The sequence below is a fragment of the Cebidichthys violaceus genome, unplaced genomic scaffold, assembly GCF_023349555.1.
Source record: "Cebidichthys violaceus isolate CVI_PGR_0920_01 unplaced genomic scaffold, fCebVio1.0.p SCAF_4, whole genome shotgun sequence".
Classification (NCBI taxonomy): domain Eukaryota; kingdom Metazoa; phylum Chordata; class Actinopteri; order Perciformes; family Stichaeidae; genus Cebidichthys; species Cebidichthys violaceus.
The window spans coordinates 3,021,489-3,039,724 of record NW_027176594.1 but is presented as its reverse complement, the minus strand read 5'-3'; the positions used below and the strand labels follow the sequence as shown (position 1 = coordinate 3,039,724).

General features: G+C 40.7%; 1 protein-coding gene across 1 annotated transcript in view; it reads left to right on the top strand.

Annotated features, from left to right (window-relative positions):
- The window catches only part of mtnr1aa (melatonin receptor 1A a), a 37,219-nt gene extending 20,771 nt beyond the window's left edge, over positions 1 to 16,448 (top strand). Inside the window, exon 2 of the mRNA XM_068727608.1 lies at positions 14,930 to 16,448. Coding sequence (XP_068583709.1) covers positions 14,930 to 15,798 — 869 coding nt within the window. The 3' untranslated portion in view covers positions 15,799 to 16,448. The remainder of the gene's footprint in view (positions 1 to 14,929) is intronic.
- The last annotated feature ends 1,788 nt before the right edge of the window (positions 16,449 to 18,236 follow it).

The following is an 18,236-nucleotide window of genomic DNA, read 5'->3' as shown; positions in this document are numbered from 1 at the left end:
TGTTCGACTTTTACTCTAATGCCACAATTAGTTTGACATTTGCGGTGTTGAATAAAAGGTTTTGACCGCTATTGGATGATTGAAATTTAGTTCAGACATTGTCCCCTCAGGATGATTGTTTGGCGATGCCCTGACTTTTCATCTAGCGCGACCATCAGGTCAAAATAGAAATTTGTCCAAAGGAAAGAAATCCATCTATCATCGTTAACCGCTTAGCCTGTTCAGGGTCGCGGGAGCCAATCCCAGCTGACATTGTGCAAGGCAGGGTACACCCAGCACAGGCTGCTGACACATAGAGAAAGACAATTTAGAGTCATCAACTAACCTAAGCGGCATGTCTTTGGACTGTGGGAGGAAGCCGGAGAACACAGAGAGAACCCAAGCTGCCACGGGGAAAGCATGCAATCTCCACACAGAAGGAAATTAAATATGTTGTCGCTAACTTCAAGTTCCTCAGAATAGAGCTGCCAATAATCAGAGAGTTGGTTTCCTGGCGTGTGTGTCGCTGAATGGGGAAACCGCTGTAGAAACATGAAGTGGTTGGTGGTGAACCATGTGATGGCCATCATTTTAGTGTACGACAGAGAGAAAGTGCAAAAAAATGCCTTATATTTGATGTTTAGATTACATCATTAAACAGATGTACTTAAGCAGGAGAATAACAGGTTTAATAGCAAAAGCAATACATGACAGTCTCTGAATAGTGACTATTAGAGATTAATCTGCAACAGCAGTCTCTTGTAAATGCAGGGAAACGTGGCGCTCGTCATTCACATGTCCTTGGTGGTTAATGTCATTCGGGGAGACTAGCGTCAGCAAAATAACCTGCACCTGTCACATTGACAGTTTGATGGGGCTTGAACTCAGCAGAATTACCTATATTCAAACAGCACTTAGCTTGAGATGGGGGTTTCTGCTGGCATTGTCCTTTGTCTGTAATCTCGAATGGTTACAAAGAAGACACAGTATGCTACATTGCACACAAATGTTTTTCTAGTTTTTCTCTACTTGATAACAGACGCTGTAGCTGAACCACAGAGGGTGGCTCACTGGGGAGCAGCTGCAGTACTGTACATGTCAGCAGCACCAGCAGCCACAAGAGCTGTGGCCACATGGTTCGCCCGACCCACAGCTCCGTACAGTATCCCCCATGCATTGACCTGATGTTAATCAAGATCAGTGTGATAGGAAGATACATATTTGTACATATATGACAAAACAGTTGTTTAACACAGATATGAGAGTTGCAAATCTTGTTCATTTTTATGCCTGGTCTGATAAACAGGTTAAGTTTTGAGATCTTGTTTTGCCACTAGTTCATGACACATGAAGACTGTGTAATCAGATTGACAACATGACATTGGACAACTTGTCTAGAGGGTTTTATCTGGAAGACGTGACTGGACCTGTCAGCCTGTGTCAGGCCACCAGCTGTGGGGGTCTGGCTGACATCCAGGGTGACACCACCCGTGGTGTTTTGTCATCTCTGCTCCCTGACCATAGAAAGTAAGCGTGGCGGACAGGTATTTTCACAACACATGATCCTCAAAATTACAGCGGTGGCTATAAGAAAGGGGCCCAGCTATTTGAGATTGAGACTGCTTAGTTTTTTTTTTTTTTTTTAAGGAATGACAACAAGGTTGGCCAGTTAGGCGGCAGCCTAAACCTCACCGGATCTGAGAAGTTGTTAAAATTTCACCCAAGTTACTTTCCAGTGCTAACACCCACAGGGCATAATAACACTCTCAATTACAAGAGGAGTTAATTAATCTTTCTACAAACAAAGCAAAGAAAATTCTTACTTGAAATCTGTAAAATGTAGCTATTAATCTTTTTTTTTTTACATTCAAAGATTTTATTCAGGTCTGTGAATGAAGCTTTGAATGTCCGTCGTCACATTGTATGCCGTGATCTCCCTAAAAATAAGCAGACACAATTTATTTTTAGTTATTATTATATAAAAGTAATTTACGCTGATGTTAGATCGCTGCTAGACCGCTTCGTTAATACAGATGCGGGCTTCCCTTTGTGTACCGCTCACACCATGAGTCCAAAGTATACCAACTGAGCTGCGTGGGATTGTCTCCAACGCGTGGGATCCAACAATTCCAACTCCAGAGTGTTGTAAAGTCCAAAAGTCAATATAAATTTAAAAAAGATAGATAATTTACAGATTTCATAACATGTTTTTATATTACGAGAAATCTTACTTGAATCCATATTTGTTTCCGTTTAGCATGTTTTCACTGAGGTAAAAAAAAAACTGTTTGCTATCCAGTCAGTATACACAAAGGACACACTATTAATGGGGCGGTACCGAAGCAATCAAACAAAACTGATGGAAGAAACTACCGATTAAAGAAAGTTGATTTGAATGATTTTTATAATGAAATATTCTAAAATTAATCCAAAAACCTCACTAGAAGCTTTGAATGTTAAAAGATGTTCAGTAGCCTACATTTCTAATTGAAATATGACATACTTTCCCCCCCAAATGAGCGGTGAGCAATTTGAGTTGAGTGGTGTGAATTTTGAGTTGAACACGTAGCGATATTGAGTGGAGTGGCTTTGAACAGGGGAGCAATGGGATTGAACAGCTCCCCCCCGCTAACAGTGGAAATTCTCACTGCACCACTCCCTCTCATGCCTTGATCAGGACATCCCTAAACAGTATCATACTAATAATATTAGTGTCTTAATCTGCAACTGTGCAGAAATACAGTGTTTAACCAGAATGCATGGACTGGGAAAAAAAATGAAATAAAACTTACAGCCCCACAACTACGTTCTTATTGGTGACAGAAAATGCTTTGAGAGCAAGTTGAGAGTATCTAGAAGGAATCTCCTCTCCAATGGACACACACAGGAGCACATGCTTGGATGACATGAGTCATTCTTAAGCATGTGCTCCTAACTGCCACTGTTGATTCTGACATTTAAATAATGAAAACAGCCGTGGTGCTTGATGCAATCTAGAATTATGCTGGCAGTGCTGCTTTCGCCTCTGCTGTATGTGGTTGGTGCTTCCCGAGGAAAGAGGGCACTTGAGGCCAGTTTGTAAATCCCGTCTTTCCTTTGCCACACCAGGGCAGGAATGAACCATTTCTACCTAAATCCATGCCGAAAGTGCTTCCCTTTTCACTATTCTATCAGCTGCTGAAAAGAAATTCTCTTTACAGCAACAGATGCTATTGACAGATTTTGTCTTCCAGCACACATGTTTTATTAATAATATACTGTGTGTTTGTACTTATGTAACACTGTTGAAATAGCTTCTCCAAGAGAAGTGAGCAGATTAAACCTGCCAAGAGACTCATTATCCACGTCCGTCACTGGCTTCATTCATACATGTAAACGCAATATCCTCGAATCCAACAGTGACCCAGGGACTATAATCACTCATCGTCTCTCTCTTTCTCTCTCTGTTTTTACTCTACTCCCCCTTTCTCTACCTCTCTCTCTTTGGATTAGTAGTAATGCAGTTCAAGTAAAGTCCCAACATCACAGTTGTTTTGTGTGCATTTTGTCACATTTCTGTGCACGCCTGGGAGCTGCCACAATAATCAGATTTTTTTTTTTGATGTCATAGTGGTGGCTGGGAGATATTTTGAGTGAATTCCACAAGACCTCACTAAATGCCCCCAACACTCAGTCACAGACACACAAAAAACACATTATATCCTCTCATTCATCAAGGACTCATCTTTATTCAAGAATTTCAAATTAGTTGGCAAAGTTACCGATCACTGAATCATGTATGAGCAGTCAGTCGCTCAGTAATGACGAAAGAAAATCCACAATAATTATTTCTTAGAAGGAATGAATAGGTGTAGAAAGTAAACCACATGATTATGATCCTGTATTTTAACTACTAACTTTATTTTAGCTATCATACCGTGTTGTTTTTATTGTTAGCTATTTGTTTATAAGCTTTGTTTTATATCTCGATACCATTGTAAATTAATATTTACTTTGGTTTATTTAAATTTTTACCCTCACAGTCAGTCACACTCCTTATGTCATAGCATTTAAACGACCTTGTCAATTACAGTGATGTATGAATAAAATGGCCCATCAAATCGATATGAATCTCCAAATAGGAAAATAATTTTGTTCTTCGAGGTTCACAGCGGCAAGATGCAAATATGTAACATCAAAAATAAGAAGAAAAGCGGAAGAGGAAAAACAACAATAAGCAAACAAAAGAAAAAATAAATATAAAAAGAACACAAACTTTATGCTTTTCTCTGTTTACTTTATCAGATTCAAGGTTCCATTCTTATCTATTATCACCATGCCACTTAACATATTCAAGGATGTAGGTTATTATTTCCATTAAGAGACAGGAAGACATTACATTACATTACATTACAGTCATTTAGCAGACGCTTTTACCCAAAGCGACTTACAATAAGTGCATTCAACATTGGTAATCAAAAGAACTACTAGTCACCAGAAGTCATAAGTACATTTCCTTTTCCAAACAAGCATCTAAGAGCATGAAGCAGAGCATAACTCAGAGCCAAAGTACAGTGCAGAAACAAGAAAAACAGTTAGTGCTATAAGTAGTACGAATACAATAAGTGCAACAAGCTAGTATGAAAACAATAAGCGCTAAGTGGAAGGCTCAGGGTAGCACTTCCTGAAGAGGTGGGTTTTCAGCCTGCGCCGAAAGATGGGCAGCGACTCCGCTGTCCTGACGTCAGTGGGAAGTTCATTCCACCACTGTGGGGCCAGGACAGAAAACAGCCGTGACCGGGTCGATCGGCCGCCAGGACCTCTGAGCGACGGGGCGACCGATCGCCCCGAGGCAGCAGAGCGAAGTGGTCGGGCGGGGGTGTAAGGCTTGACCATGGCCTGGAGATAGGAAGGAGCTGTTCCTTTCACTGCCCTGTAGGCTAGCACCAGAGTCTTAAACTGGATGCGAGCTCTTACAGGTAGCCAAGACATTTCTTCAGCCATTGACCTATTCTGTATGTCTGTTAACATTTTTCCATGAGAGGGCAATTAGACGTCTTGCTTTTAGCAAGCACATATCAAAGATTATTTGTATACAACTCTGTATAAATGATTTACCCGGGAGCCCAAAATAAAAACCTATGAGTCAAGGGGTAACTTTAGCATCCTGCCATTTATCAAGCGTAATCTCCGCTCCTAAATCCTCCCTCAAGGCATTTAAATTTCAGCACCGCTAGAGACCAATGGGTAATTTGTTACAGAAACTTGATCTTTGCCATAGCAGTTTTGCACTCACTCTAAAGCAGAAAGAGGCGGCTTTGCTAAAGAGTTGTTCTGGCTGGTTGAAATAAAACTTTTGATCTGTAGATATTTAAAACAAGGGTTTTTTTTGGAATGTTTTGCATTCTTGTCAGTTCCTCAAATGACATGAGGGTTCCATTATTAGGTTTAAAGAATTAATACCAGGCACAAATTCCTTGTTACTCCATGTTGGACTAAAGCAAGAAATAACCTGACCTCCACCCAAATATCTTTTTCACAACATGACAGACATTGATCCTATTTTTATTAGATTTTCAGATGACAAATAATACATAATACATCAGCTGGGCGGCATAGTAATATCACAGGAGATTAAGGCAACATAATCGCCCCTCTAAGGATTGGTAGATACAAGAGGGATAGACTTATTCTGGGGCGTCTATTATTATAGATATAAAGTTGGTGAATAGCTTTTTAAATTTTGGAAATAGATGTGGAGGGCCTGGTAGGGGAATATTCTGAAATAAATATAAACATTTAGGAAGATTATTATTTAAAGAGTGTTAATCCTGCTTGACTTAACTATGTCTTCTAAATTAGGTGCTATTTGTATGCCTAAATATGTAAAGCAGTCTGTGACCTTAAAATGTGTGGCCTCCTGACCGGGATGGCTTTTCTCCTCTCCATTTTGTAGAATGATTGAAGGTATAGAATTGTTGAGGTTCTAACATTTTTCTAGTATGAGTGACGTGAGTAATTCGAGGGGGGAATGTGGGAGAAAAATGTATGTGGCGGCCATAAACGGAATCAGGAGAAGACGAGTGGGGAAGGAGTCTGTGGTTAATTAAAATAGTGTAAATTGTCTAGGTGAAAGTTCAGAGGAGGAGGAGGAGGAGGAGGACATCTTCGAAGGAGGGGGAAGACTTAAGGTAGAATGGAGGTATAAAATAATGTACAATGCTATTGTGAAGTGAGTTGACTCCGGACAGCTCGGTTTACTTGTATACTTTGTGATGCAAATAAATCTACGTGAACTGAAGAAAATCCAATCTCTCTTGTGTTCTGTGGGTGTTTGTTACTGAGTTCCTAATAGTGACATCCTGTGGTGTCACGAGTCAGATAAATAAGTTACTGAGCTAGCCGTTATGGTAAAACTCAATACCTAAGTCATAAAGTCAAAGAAGCTGATCCACAACAGGGAAAAAACCCACAACAAAACCCTTAAGTCATTTAAAAAACAAGATCACTTCGTCGGCATATAGAGCAATCCCATGCTCCATGCGCATGTGAGTGTACAGCTATTGCAAAGGCTCAATTTCTAAAATAAATAAAAGTAGAGATAGAGGGCACCCTTGGTGGCAGCCTCTAAATATTGTGATAGAGACTGAGATATTATTCTTGGTAAATATCTCAGTAGTAGGACTACTAGAAAGTAGACATTATGTAGTAGACTTACCCACTCACATTGGCTAAGGACTTTAAAGAGATAGGGCCACTTAACCCCGTCACAGAGTAAAGAAGTGCTGTGTCTGGTGCCCCCTTCTAGTGGTATTAAATATTTAGCCCTTAATAAATCCATTTTGGTGTTGCTCAACTATACTTGGAATTACATTTTCTAGCCTCCTAGCTAATACTTTACAATATACAGTATATTGGTGTCTTAAATTGGGAGACTTATAGGACGCAGATTTAACCATATATTATCATCATTGTTTCCCTGGCTTTGGAAATAAAATAATCAATGACCCTCACATAGATGGGGAGAATCCCATTTTTTTTTTAAAAGCATTTCAAAGAGGAGTTTGCCGAGGTATTTCTTTTTAACAACATAGATATCTAATTAAGAGGGCCATCAGAGCTATACAATTACTCACAAAAACATTGAATGGCTTTATTGGTCTCTAAAGGGTTTACTATAATATTAAACAGAAAAGCAAGACATTGACATACATCTGTCCGCTGTAGTTGTCGTGTAGTAGCGCATGTTATCAGATGGTCCATGCATAAGGCACAAAGGAAACGTAAATGATTGGCGCTCCTAAAGTGGCTAAAGTTAATTTTGTTCCTTAACCAGTCAGCTTTCCTCCAAGCAGCCTGGCCCGGCAAAAAAATAGAAATATTCTTTGCTGGCAGTTGGATCCATTAATCAAGGGCTCCCATGTGAATTCAACTAGCAAGAGAACAAAGTAGGAGACCGACCAAGGTTTTGAATGTTTCTGACTGCAGTTTGATAGGCTGCTCATAGCAAACAAACAAACTCACAAAATGAGGGAAAAGTGAACACTATTACACGTCTTCTTTTTTAATCCTTTCACTGAATTCCTCCACACGAGCCGAAGTGTTAGAGCTAAAGCCTCCGTCTCTGTGCGTAATCAGCAGCCACAGTTGCACTCCATCAAAGCGTTTCTGCTGCCTGTGCACTCCAGCGGAAAGGTCCAGGTCAAATCTGACGTGTCAATTCTTAAGAAGAACTTAACTTTTTGCCTTGGCCGCCTTTGTAACCAGCATCTTGTCCCTGCAGTTAAAGAATTTAAGAGGGTTCTTGGTGGAGCATTGGTGCCGGGTTGTGTTGGGCCAGAGATGGGGTGTGCACTCATTATTATCAGCGGGGAGCAGTGTGGCTCAAAGACAAGCCCTGAAGCCTCAGGTAGCCAGCTTTCTTAAAAGGCACAGGTGTCATCTCTCGCTGCCTTTTCTGGCAGATGTGTTATTCTCAGATTAGAAAGGCGAGACCTTGACGGGGCCATCTTTGCTCTTTCAGTTAATTCCTTAATGTCTGTTTCAAGTTTTTGTAATAGCAGTTAAGGGGGTCCCAGAAATGATTTTCTCTGCCTGGTCAAGACTTTCTTCACATCCCTTTATTCAATTCTCAATGGCTCGCACAGAAGTTAACACATCATCCATCTTTTTGTGCAGTTCCACCTTCATTTCAACAATAGCTTTCATTTTTAGTGTTGTGTTTTTTTTCCCCGTTGTGGATCAGCTTCTTTGACTTTATGACTTATGGTAAAACTCAATAACTAACGGCTAGCTCAGTAACTGTTATCTATCTGACTCGTGACACCACAGGATGTCACTATTAGAACTCAGTAACAAACACCCACAGAACACAAGAGAGATTGGATTTTCTTCAGTTCACGCAGATTTATTTGCATCACAAAATATACAAGTAAACCGAGCTGTCCGGAGTCAACTCACTTCACAATAGCATTGTACATTATTTTATACCTTTATATTCTTTATATTCTATTGTAAATTATTAATTATTAGTTATGCACCTCCGCAAATTCCTTGTAGGTGCAAACTGCCTTGGCAATAAACGGTTCTGATTCTGATTCTGATTCTCTACGTCTTCCCCTCTCTATCTTCACCCGGGCTCCAAAGCCGCTATAATAGACTCCCTGTCTCAGTGATGTGAATAACATATGACAATGATACAGGCCAATATCACAGTATGAATGTGAATTTACATGGATACATTTCAAAGTATGATTTGATTTTACACAAATATATTTCAAGACACTAATAAATGTTCTTTTAGATATAACTATAATTTCCGGGGGGTAATATTGCTGGTTAGCCTCATCAGGCTCTTTGGTGAGCTCAGTGGTTAGCTCTAAAGGCAATTTTGTTATTTATTGGTTCTGGCATAAAAGATTCAGTTCTCCCCGATCCGATTCTAGGCATGTGTGCCACTTTGGGCAGTTTAAGTGGCAGTAAAAGTGGAGATTAGGAAAGGAGTTTGTTCAACGATACAGCAGAGATAAAACCAGCAACCTCTCAGCATGTATTTGTTTAATTCTACATTCAAAGATTGATTATGTCTTTGATTTTTTTTTTTTTTTTATATAGATTTTTGGATTTTTTTCTGTATCAAGTTTTTGGTGCATAATATTGATATATATTTTTTCAAATACAAACTGTCACATTCAATTGCTCTCTCTCTCTCTCTCTCTCTCTCTCTCTCTCTCTCTCTCTCTCTCACTCTCTCTCTCTCTCTCTCTCTCACCCTCTCACCCTCTCTCTCGTAGGCTAAAATAACAATTAGTAAAACAAAAGAGGAAGGGAAGGGAGTGACTTCTGAATTAACTAAATATTTGTCACTGTGTGACCTCTGTGGTGTGTGTCAGGACGTCACGTATTAACCTCAAAACATAACAGGTATACATTTATATACATTTAGACGAGAACTGAAACTCACAGTTTTGGTAGTTATTTTGCAGCAGTCTGTTGATCGCACTTGCTTTAATCAGGAAAACCACACGTTACCATGTGCAATAACACTGCACTTTGCCGTAGCACTTTCCAAATTGCTTTCTTTTGATGGTTGGGAGATTTAGTGAGAGTCTTTCCGCATAAAAGAAAAATATGAATACCCTGTGCTTCCTCATGTGGTTGGAACTGCCATCTCTTTATGCCACTTCTTCCATCTTGCACACAGCGCTGGGTGTGAATATACCAAAGCAAGAAAGTACATTTCAAGGTGAGGGAAATGCACATGTCTTATAGCTCAGTTTGCACCAGTCTTTATACTAGCCTGAAACCAGATCCATTTCGAATTGAAATTCATGATATGAGATATGCATTTCACTTAAAATGTACATGACTAATTGAAATGTATTCATATACCTGGGGTGGTTTTTCTCACATCAACATACATTAAAATGAGCATTCTGCAGTATGTTCTGCCAAAGGCAGCGTACTAAAACGCCTTACATGCTTTATCAGCACCTTCACACTGACCTCAGTAACTTCCCATTAAAAGGTGTCCAGTTAAACTTGACTTTTGAGCGTGGGTATTGAAATGCCTGGCTCATTAGTGCAGTCAGGACATAAGGGTACATTGGGTCCAGGTTGCTCCACCTGCTTCTAACCTTCAGCACATGTCCATTATATCTCACATGGAGTCTGTATACCAAATGCTGAAAATGCTAAGTTGAATGCTTTACCAACAGTCTCCCTACTGTAAAATTATTATCAGAATGTGTTCTGAGGCGTCATATTCATATTCAACATGCATCAGTGTAACAGCCTGCAACAGTTGCTAGACAGTTGGTGGATGTCTTCAAAGGATATTTTGCTGGAAATAATTTAATAAGACACAGAGTTTAGTTAGGTTATTGGTGAGGGTAAAGTATAGATTTAGGTTAATAAGTAATCAGAATACACATTTTTGACAGTATATCTGCTGTGAGAAACCAAACAACGTTTGTGTTGAGATTTCAGGACAGTAGACTGTAGTCCAAAGATACATTAGCATTTCTGTGTAAAAACATCTTAACACGAGTGATCACAGGACTGATATATATTTTATATTTCTCCCAAAACTGAACAACTGGGCAATGAGAGCCTCAATCAGAGAGGTCAGGGGGACCACTGACAGAACTACAATTTGCTGAGATAGCACATTTCGAATGGCAACAGTCAGAGCAGAGCAAGCTTGGCGACATGTCAAAGTACTGTAAGACCTCACTGCTTGAAAAACAGCATAACTGAAACGGAAACAGACAGCTAACAACTAGTCTAACAACATCCCTGCTGTAAAGCGTGAAGGTGGCCGTCTCACGCTGTGGGTGCTCTTTTCAGCGCAGAGGGACACAGGATTTGTGAGGTTGGAGGAAGAAAAGCAGCCAAATGGGAAGCCCTATGTTATGGTGACAGTTTATGTTCCCACATGAGGGATATACAGTCAATTCAGTCAAGAGAGTCTATGTTTATGAACCCAAAGTCTTTATTAATTAAACAAAGATCAGTTCTTGGTTCGGACTTCATTCGAGGTTAATGCACAATTATGGGAAATAGCCGTATAACTGCTCAGCCCTGTGGCTTGGCCAGTGTTTATGTTGTGAGATGGAAGTGCAGGAGCAGCTTTTTGGGGAAAATAACTGTACACTGATTAGTGAGTGGATGTACAGAGTGAAGTATTAAGCTTATTTGAGAGGAAGATATGAATCTAGATGGGGTGACCGCTTGGATTTTTACCTGATTTGATTTTTTCTTAAAAGGCAAAATTTGTGAATAGAGAACTGCCAAGAGGAGGAGTTTAAATGAACGAATGGAAGTAGTCAATGAACAAGTAGAAGCAGAAGATTTAAGAATAAAATAGTTACCCCTGACTGCACTTACGCTAAGCTGCATATCAAATCAAAGCCCATCCATATCACTGCAGTGGCTTCAGGACAAGACAGTGACAGTCCTGGTATGACCCAGTAAAAGCCAGGTCTTAAAACCCTTTGGAAAATCTGTGAAAAGACCTCAGTATAGCTGCTCACAGACACTTCACTTTCAGCTTGACTGAATCGGAGAAACTGTGCTCTCAAAAAAATGGGACAAAATCCTACTTCAAATGCTCCAGGTTGATACCGACTCAGAGGTGTCATCACTGCCACCATTAATTAACTATTGACTAAGGTGGTTAAAACTAATTTGGATGTGATGCCTTTTACTGTCAGTATGTCCAAAATACAAAGAGTGTGATAGTATCCCAAAGAGATAATCACCATATTCCATTTTAGAGATCATGCTGCAACAACATACATTGTGAAAAATGTGGAGCTGGCTTGAGACTGTCCAAATGCACTGGATAATGTTTTATCTCGTCAGTGAGTGTGTCAAAATGTATTGCGCGCTACAGTAGGAAAAATGCTCAGACGTGTACCTAAAACGGTTGAAAAATGTGGGATTGCAGAAATGGAAAAGGAACACAGCACCAGGCCATATCTCTCCTCAAGCCAAATGAAAACTCAGAGTGATGCGTCAAACACAGGTCTAGTCACAGTGACAGAGACAGTCAGGGCGAGAGTCCAACAGTCAAAAGAGCCAGCTGCCTCTAGGCTTTTTCCCGAAATGACCTTGTCACGGTCAAGGCTGTTAATACTGAGTGACTTGAGTTTAAAATCCGGTAACCGGGTTGTTAGAGTAAAGAATAGCCAAGGGAGGGAAAGGGAGCTCTAAAGATGACTGTGCATGTTGTGTCAACATCTTCTCTGAACATGGAAAACATATTCTCATTTGGCAGAATGCATAGAGATTCACTTGCAGCAGCTATCTCTCTTACTTATTTTTGTCAGCTGAATGAGAGATAAAAAAATTAATTAAAAAAAAGCACAAAACTATATTAATAGTCACACGTGATCCCTGGCAGTAGAATAGTTGGTACATTCTACTGGAGATAACAGGCCACAGTAGCGTGCTTCTAATGCTCAGGTGAGACTGACAGCTCTGCCTGCGGGTTGGGGGAGTGTGTCTGATACTGACAGACCAAATGTCAGCGCAGAAATGAAATTGCTCTGCAGTGATTGTAGAGATATATACAATGTGCTTACTTCCCATCTGAGATGCAGTAAATGCATCTTGTCATCCGTGACATGCTGTTTAACATCGGCAAACTGGATCTGGACTTGTCATTAGGCCTCATAATATGGTACTCACGACTATAAATGCTTTTATTGTTGTAAAGTGTCTTTGAGTGCCTTGTAACCTTTTACAAACGAGCGCTATATAAATAAAATGTATTATTATTATTATACATAGGACACACTCCGCTAATATACAAGTGACAGCTGTGACAATGCTGTGCGGCTAGATGTTAGGATCCTCCGACATCCTCATGACATGCCGCTCAACGGTAACTAATGATACAATGCGGAGGTTTGCATAATTAGGGAAAAGAGGAGACACAAAGCAGTGAGTGCTGACACACACACAATGAGGCAGTTTCCACAGAGAGTAAGAAGCATATTTGCCCTTTTGTCCCGTTCAAGTGCGTGTCGTGTATTTCACTTGAAAGAGGTTGCGCAACCTCTCCGTGTGCAACAGTGTGTTCTCCGACAAGTTAAGTCTAATTTCAGTTTTAGAACAAAGAATACACTCGTGTGCCCTTGATTAGTGGTCTGTACATCATGTCCTTGCTGGCAATTAGAGATATGCATTATTTAGGGGCAGGGACCCTTTCACTTTTTTTTTTTTTTCCCCTGTTTCATTATTCACCGACATCTATGGATGACAATTGAATGCAAGTGCACACTCGCCAAATCACTGGGGTAAACTACCAAATATGTTTATGCTTATACACACAGACGCACATATACATAAACAATACAAATTTGGCAGACGCATTCCATCTCAATTGCTAGCCTTGAGGCCCTTTCCCTGTGGCTTATGTAATGAAGTAGGAACAAGAACAAATGGATGTCTCTAAAGGATTGTGCTGGTTTCTTTGCATTTTTCAGCATATTTACAAATCATGTATACTTAAACTACTGCCAGACATTTCCAAAGCAAACCATAGCTTTTTTTTGGATTTTCAAAGGACAGTCCTTCCTGCCAGACAGCTTTTACGTTGCTTTCAAATCTCAGTGCATTTTTTTTTTTTTTTAAATGAGGAGCCTTGAACCTTAAATTTTGATCTTCACATGGAACATCATCAGTGTGATGGTTTTACATTTGTCACAGTTATTGCTCCGTGATAATGCAATTACCACTCCACTCCATTTCCCAAATTAGGAGTTTCTGGCTTGTATGGCAGTGAACCTTTACCCAAGCTTGAAATTGCCCCATCAGAAAACACCTGTGTGACATTACAGATGTTCTTTTATATGAATGTTTTTCTACTATATCCTCTTTTTCCCACTATATGCTATAACAAGCTAAATGCTGCACATTTTCTATTCAGGCAGATCATTCCAACATGTTTCTGAATGAATACGTTGGCGCTCTCTCGGTACATCGCGCTCTCTCTACATCGCTCTCTCTCTTTACATCGCTCTCTCTCTACATCGCTCTCTCTCTTTACATCGCTCTCTCTCTACATCGCTCTCTCTCTTTACATCGCTCTCTCTCTACATCGCTCTCTCTCTACATCGCTCTCTCTCTTTACATCGCTTTCTCTTTACATCGCTCTCTCTCTACATCGCTCTCTCTCTTTACATCGCTTTCTCTTTACATCGCTCTCTCTCTACATCGCTCTCTCTCTTTGCATCGCTCTCTCTCTACATCGCTCTCTCTCTCTACATCGCTCTCTCTCTACATCGCTCTCTCTCTACATCGCTCTCTCTCTACATCGCTCTCTCTCTCGGTACATCGCTCTCTCTCTACATCGCTCTCTCTCTACATTGCTCTCTCTCTCTACATCGCTCTCTCTCTACATCGCTCTCTCTCTTTACATCGCTCTCTCTCTACATCGCTCTGTCTCTACATCGCTCTCTCTCTTTACATCGCTCTCTCTCTTTACATCGATCTCTCTCTCTACATCGCTCTCTCTCTTTACATCGCTCTCTCTCTACATCGCTCTCTCTCTACATCGCTCTCTCTCTTTACATCGCTCTCTCTCTACATCGCTCTCTCTCTACATTGCTCTCTCTCTTTACATCGCTCTCTCTCTACATCGCTCTCTCTCTACATCGCTCTCTCTCTACATCGCTCTCTCTCTTTACATCGCTCTCTCTCTACATCGCTCTCTCTCTACATCGCTCTCTCTCTTTACATCGCTCTCTCTCTACATCGCTCTCTCTCTACATCGCTCTCTCTCTACGTCGCTCTCTCTCTACATCGCTCTCTCTCTACGTCGCTCTCTCTCTACGTCGCTCTCTCTCTACATCGCTCTCTCACTTTGTCCTGTGGATTTGGGTGACCAATCTGCTCTGCTTCTGTTGTCAATGGCTCATGTGTCCTCCTTTGTCTCTCCTGTGGGTGTGTGTTTTCTCTGTAGGGAACATCTTTGTGGTGAGCCTGGCAGTGGCAGATCTTGTGGTGGCCATCTACCCGTACCCTCTGGTCCTCACCTCCATCTTTCACAATGGCTGGAACCTGGGTTACGTCCACTGCCAGATCAGTGGCTTCCTCATGGGCGTCAGCGTCATCGGCTCCATCTTCAACATCACCGGCATTGCCATCAACCGATACTGTTATATCTGCCACAGCCTCAAGTATGACAAACTGTACAGTGACAAAAACTCCGTCTGCTATGTGATGTTAATCTGGGCGCTGACTGTGGTCGCCATCGTGCCCAACCTGTTCGTGGGTTCACTCCAGTATGACCCACGGGTTTACTCCTGCACATTTGAGCAGTCAGCCAGCTCAGCGTACACTATCGCAGTGGTTTTCTTTCACTTCATCTTACCCATCATGATTGTCACATACTGCTACCTGCGCATTTGGATACTGGTCATACAGGTGCGGAGACGGGTCAAGCCAGACAACCGGCCCAAGCTGACACCGCACGACGTCAGAAACTTTGTCACCATGTTCGTGGTGTTTGTGCTTTTCGCCGTTTGCTGGGCTCCGCTCAACTTCATCGGCCTGGCCGTAGCGATCAAACCAGAGGTGGTGGTTCCCCTCATCCCCGAGTGGTTATTCGTCGCCAGCTACTTCATGGCCTACTTCAACAGCTGCCTTAATGCCATTGTGTATGGTGTGCTGAACCAGAACTTCCGACGTGAGTACAAACGCATTGTAGTGTCAGTGTGCACGGCACGCATCTTCTTCCAGGACAGCTCGAACGATGCAGTGGAGAGGCTCAAGAGTAAACCGTCTCCACTCATGACCAACAATAACCAGGTCAAAGTGGACTCTGTCTGATCCAGAACTCCGAGAAAAACCCCCCGAAGCAAACATGAAAAGATATGCTGTGACTGAGCGTAAAAAACAAAACAAAAAAAGAGAAAAGGTGAGAAAAATACCAAATATGAATATAACACAGCTTCTGTCCTCTGAGCTTAGTCATATGGTGCTATCTGACCTCTGACCAATCAGTAAAAACAGGGGTGCATATTATCTTTGTCTTTTATCAGGCGCTCCTGTTTGACTCTGCAGTACTTGTAGTACAGTAAATATATGATGTCTGTTTTGTTTTCATGTTTACAGTGATGATATAAATGTATCATGCATTATATAAGTATTTATTTTGTATGAAATGTTATGTTAAATGAAAACAACATTTTATCAGGCTAATAAAAAAAAAGAAATCTGCAAAAGTTGGTTAAAAACATAACCAGAAGTTTATAAACTTAACCAATTTTAATATTCTCATTTGTGACACTGTAACACTAATTGAGTGCAAGCAATGTGGGTTGCTGCTGTCTTATTATACCCTGCAATACATTAAGTGGAATATATATTTGAATCTCTCTCTCTCTCTTTCTCTGCCACCTTGTGAGCTCATTATACTGTATGCATGGATATGCAGGAATCGTTCTAATGCAAAATAAATCTGATATTGATAGACGATGTGCTTTAGTCCTGTGTCCAATTTTCTCCCAAATGCAAGTTTATTGCAATCCTGTAAATGTATAACTTTGGTCATTTTTCATAGTTTTAACCATATTACCTAACCAGTATCTTAACAATGTACTCCCTAAAGCAATTTCTGATATCTCGGTAGACAGCCTCTCTAAAGAGAAGTTCAACGGGGGAAACACGAACTGTAAGATGAAGTAATGGAAGAAGAAAAAGTGCATGTGAACAATTACAGCAAGTGAAGTAGATTAAAGTTAAACAAGGAAGTCATTCTCTAAACTGTGATGGATGTTAGGTTGTTGCTCCAATGTTATTGTTACCGATAGGCATGAAAGCCAAAAACTATCCATGTTGTAAATTACATAACCACATGTCCACTCAAACTAATGTAGCTTGATACAGCGCAGTGGTGTTTCTAGTATTTATTCTAATATCCCCTAAATGTTACACACTGCCCCTTTAAAGTAGAATATATTGCAGAGTTGTTGAATTAGTCTAGTGTACCTAACAAACTGGCAACTGTGTGTACTTAAAAAGTTATTTTTTGCCAAAACCAGTATGTTCAAAACATGAACGCCTTTAAATTTTAAAATCTTGTAAATTTATATTTATGCCAAGGATCAACTATGACAGCTCCTACAAATCTGCCTGAGTAATGTAATTTTATCCTGAATGAACAGAACACATTAATATGATTAAAGTTATAAGGTGTTCCCTCAAAACTGCAACCTGTTTTGAAGGATACATCTTAGTCGATACACAAGTTTAAGTACTTGGAATCGTAACCAGGATGCAGAAAATGGCATCAGATCTCTAAATATGATTAGGCTTTATGTCAGGCAGCCCCCGTACTGTCGGTCACATATGTGCTGTAGTTCAACACTGAAGCTATAAGGCTCTCTCTACAAACACATTTCGAGGTTAACATACAAGTTGGAAGGCACCAGTGTCCTTCTGCTGTGCACAGGAGGCAGGGACTGTATAGCCTACTGTACGTCATTGCTTGCATGTGTGTTGCATTGTATTCGCGGACAACCCGGTTAGTGGAACACAGACAAAGGCATCATGCATCACAAGGGAGAACGGCTCAACTACGCATTTGAAATCCACTTGGCTTACATAACGGCCGCTGACCATCATCCTCAAAGCGAAAAGCTGAAAGAGCCAGCTCCCAGCAGACTCCCTGCCCCCTTCTGTTTAATCCCAAGAGCTGTGTGTGGTCGGAAAGGACGGAATGGGTTGTGGATGAGCAAATGTAAAAATCCCAGGGATTTACACTGCCCCAAAACAGAGTTATACTGTAATCTGGGCCCAAAGATTTTTAAAGCCCAGGATGTACAACAATAAAGAAGAGAAAAGTCAGGTGTTACATGACCAGTCACGTCCCATCTTTCATAACCATAAGTGATTCTACACCAAGAAAAGAAAATAGAATGTGTCCTTTACTGTGGCAAGGCCATAGATCAAAGTACCAGCAGAGCATTTCCTTCAAAGAGCAGAACACAACAAATCCTACGCTGTCTTCAATAAAGCTCTGCATTTTGACAGGAAAGATCTCCATTTCTTGAAAAATGTGGCTGTAATGGACACTGGACACGTCAATACAATATTTATTCACTAAATGACTCTCAGCCAAGTAAATGTTTCTCCTGGAGTGGTACTGTTGATTGATATAAAAAAACCAAACACACACACACACACACACACACACACACACACACACACACACACACACACACACATCACAACACAAAACATCTGTTCTTCATCAGCTATTCTCA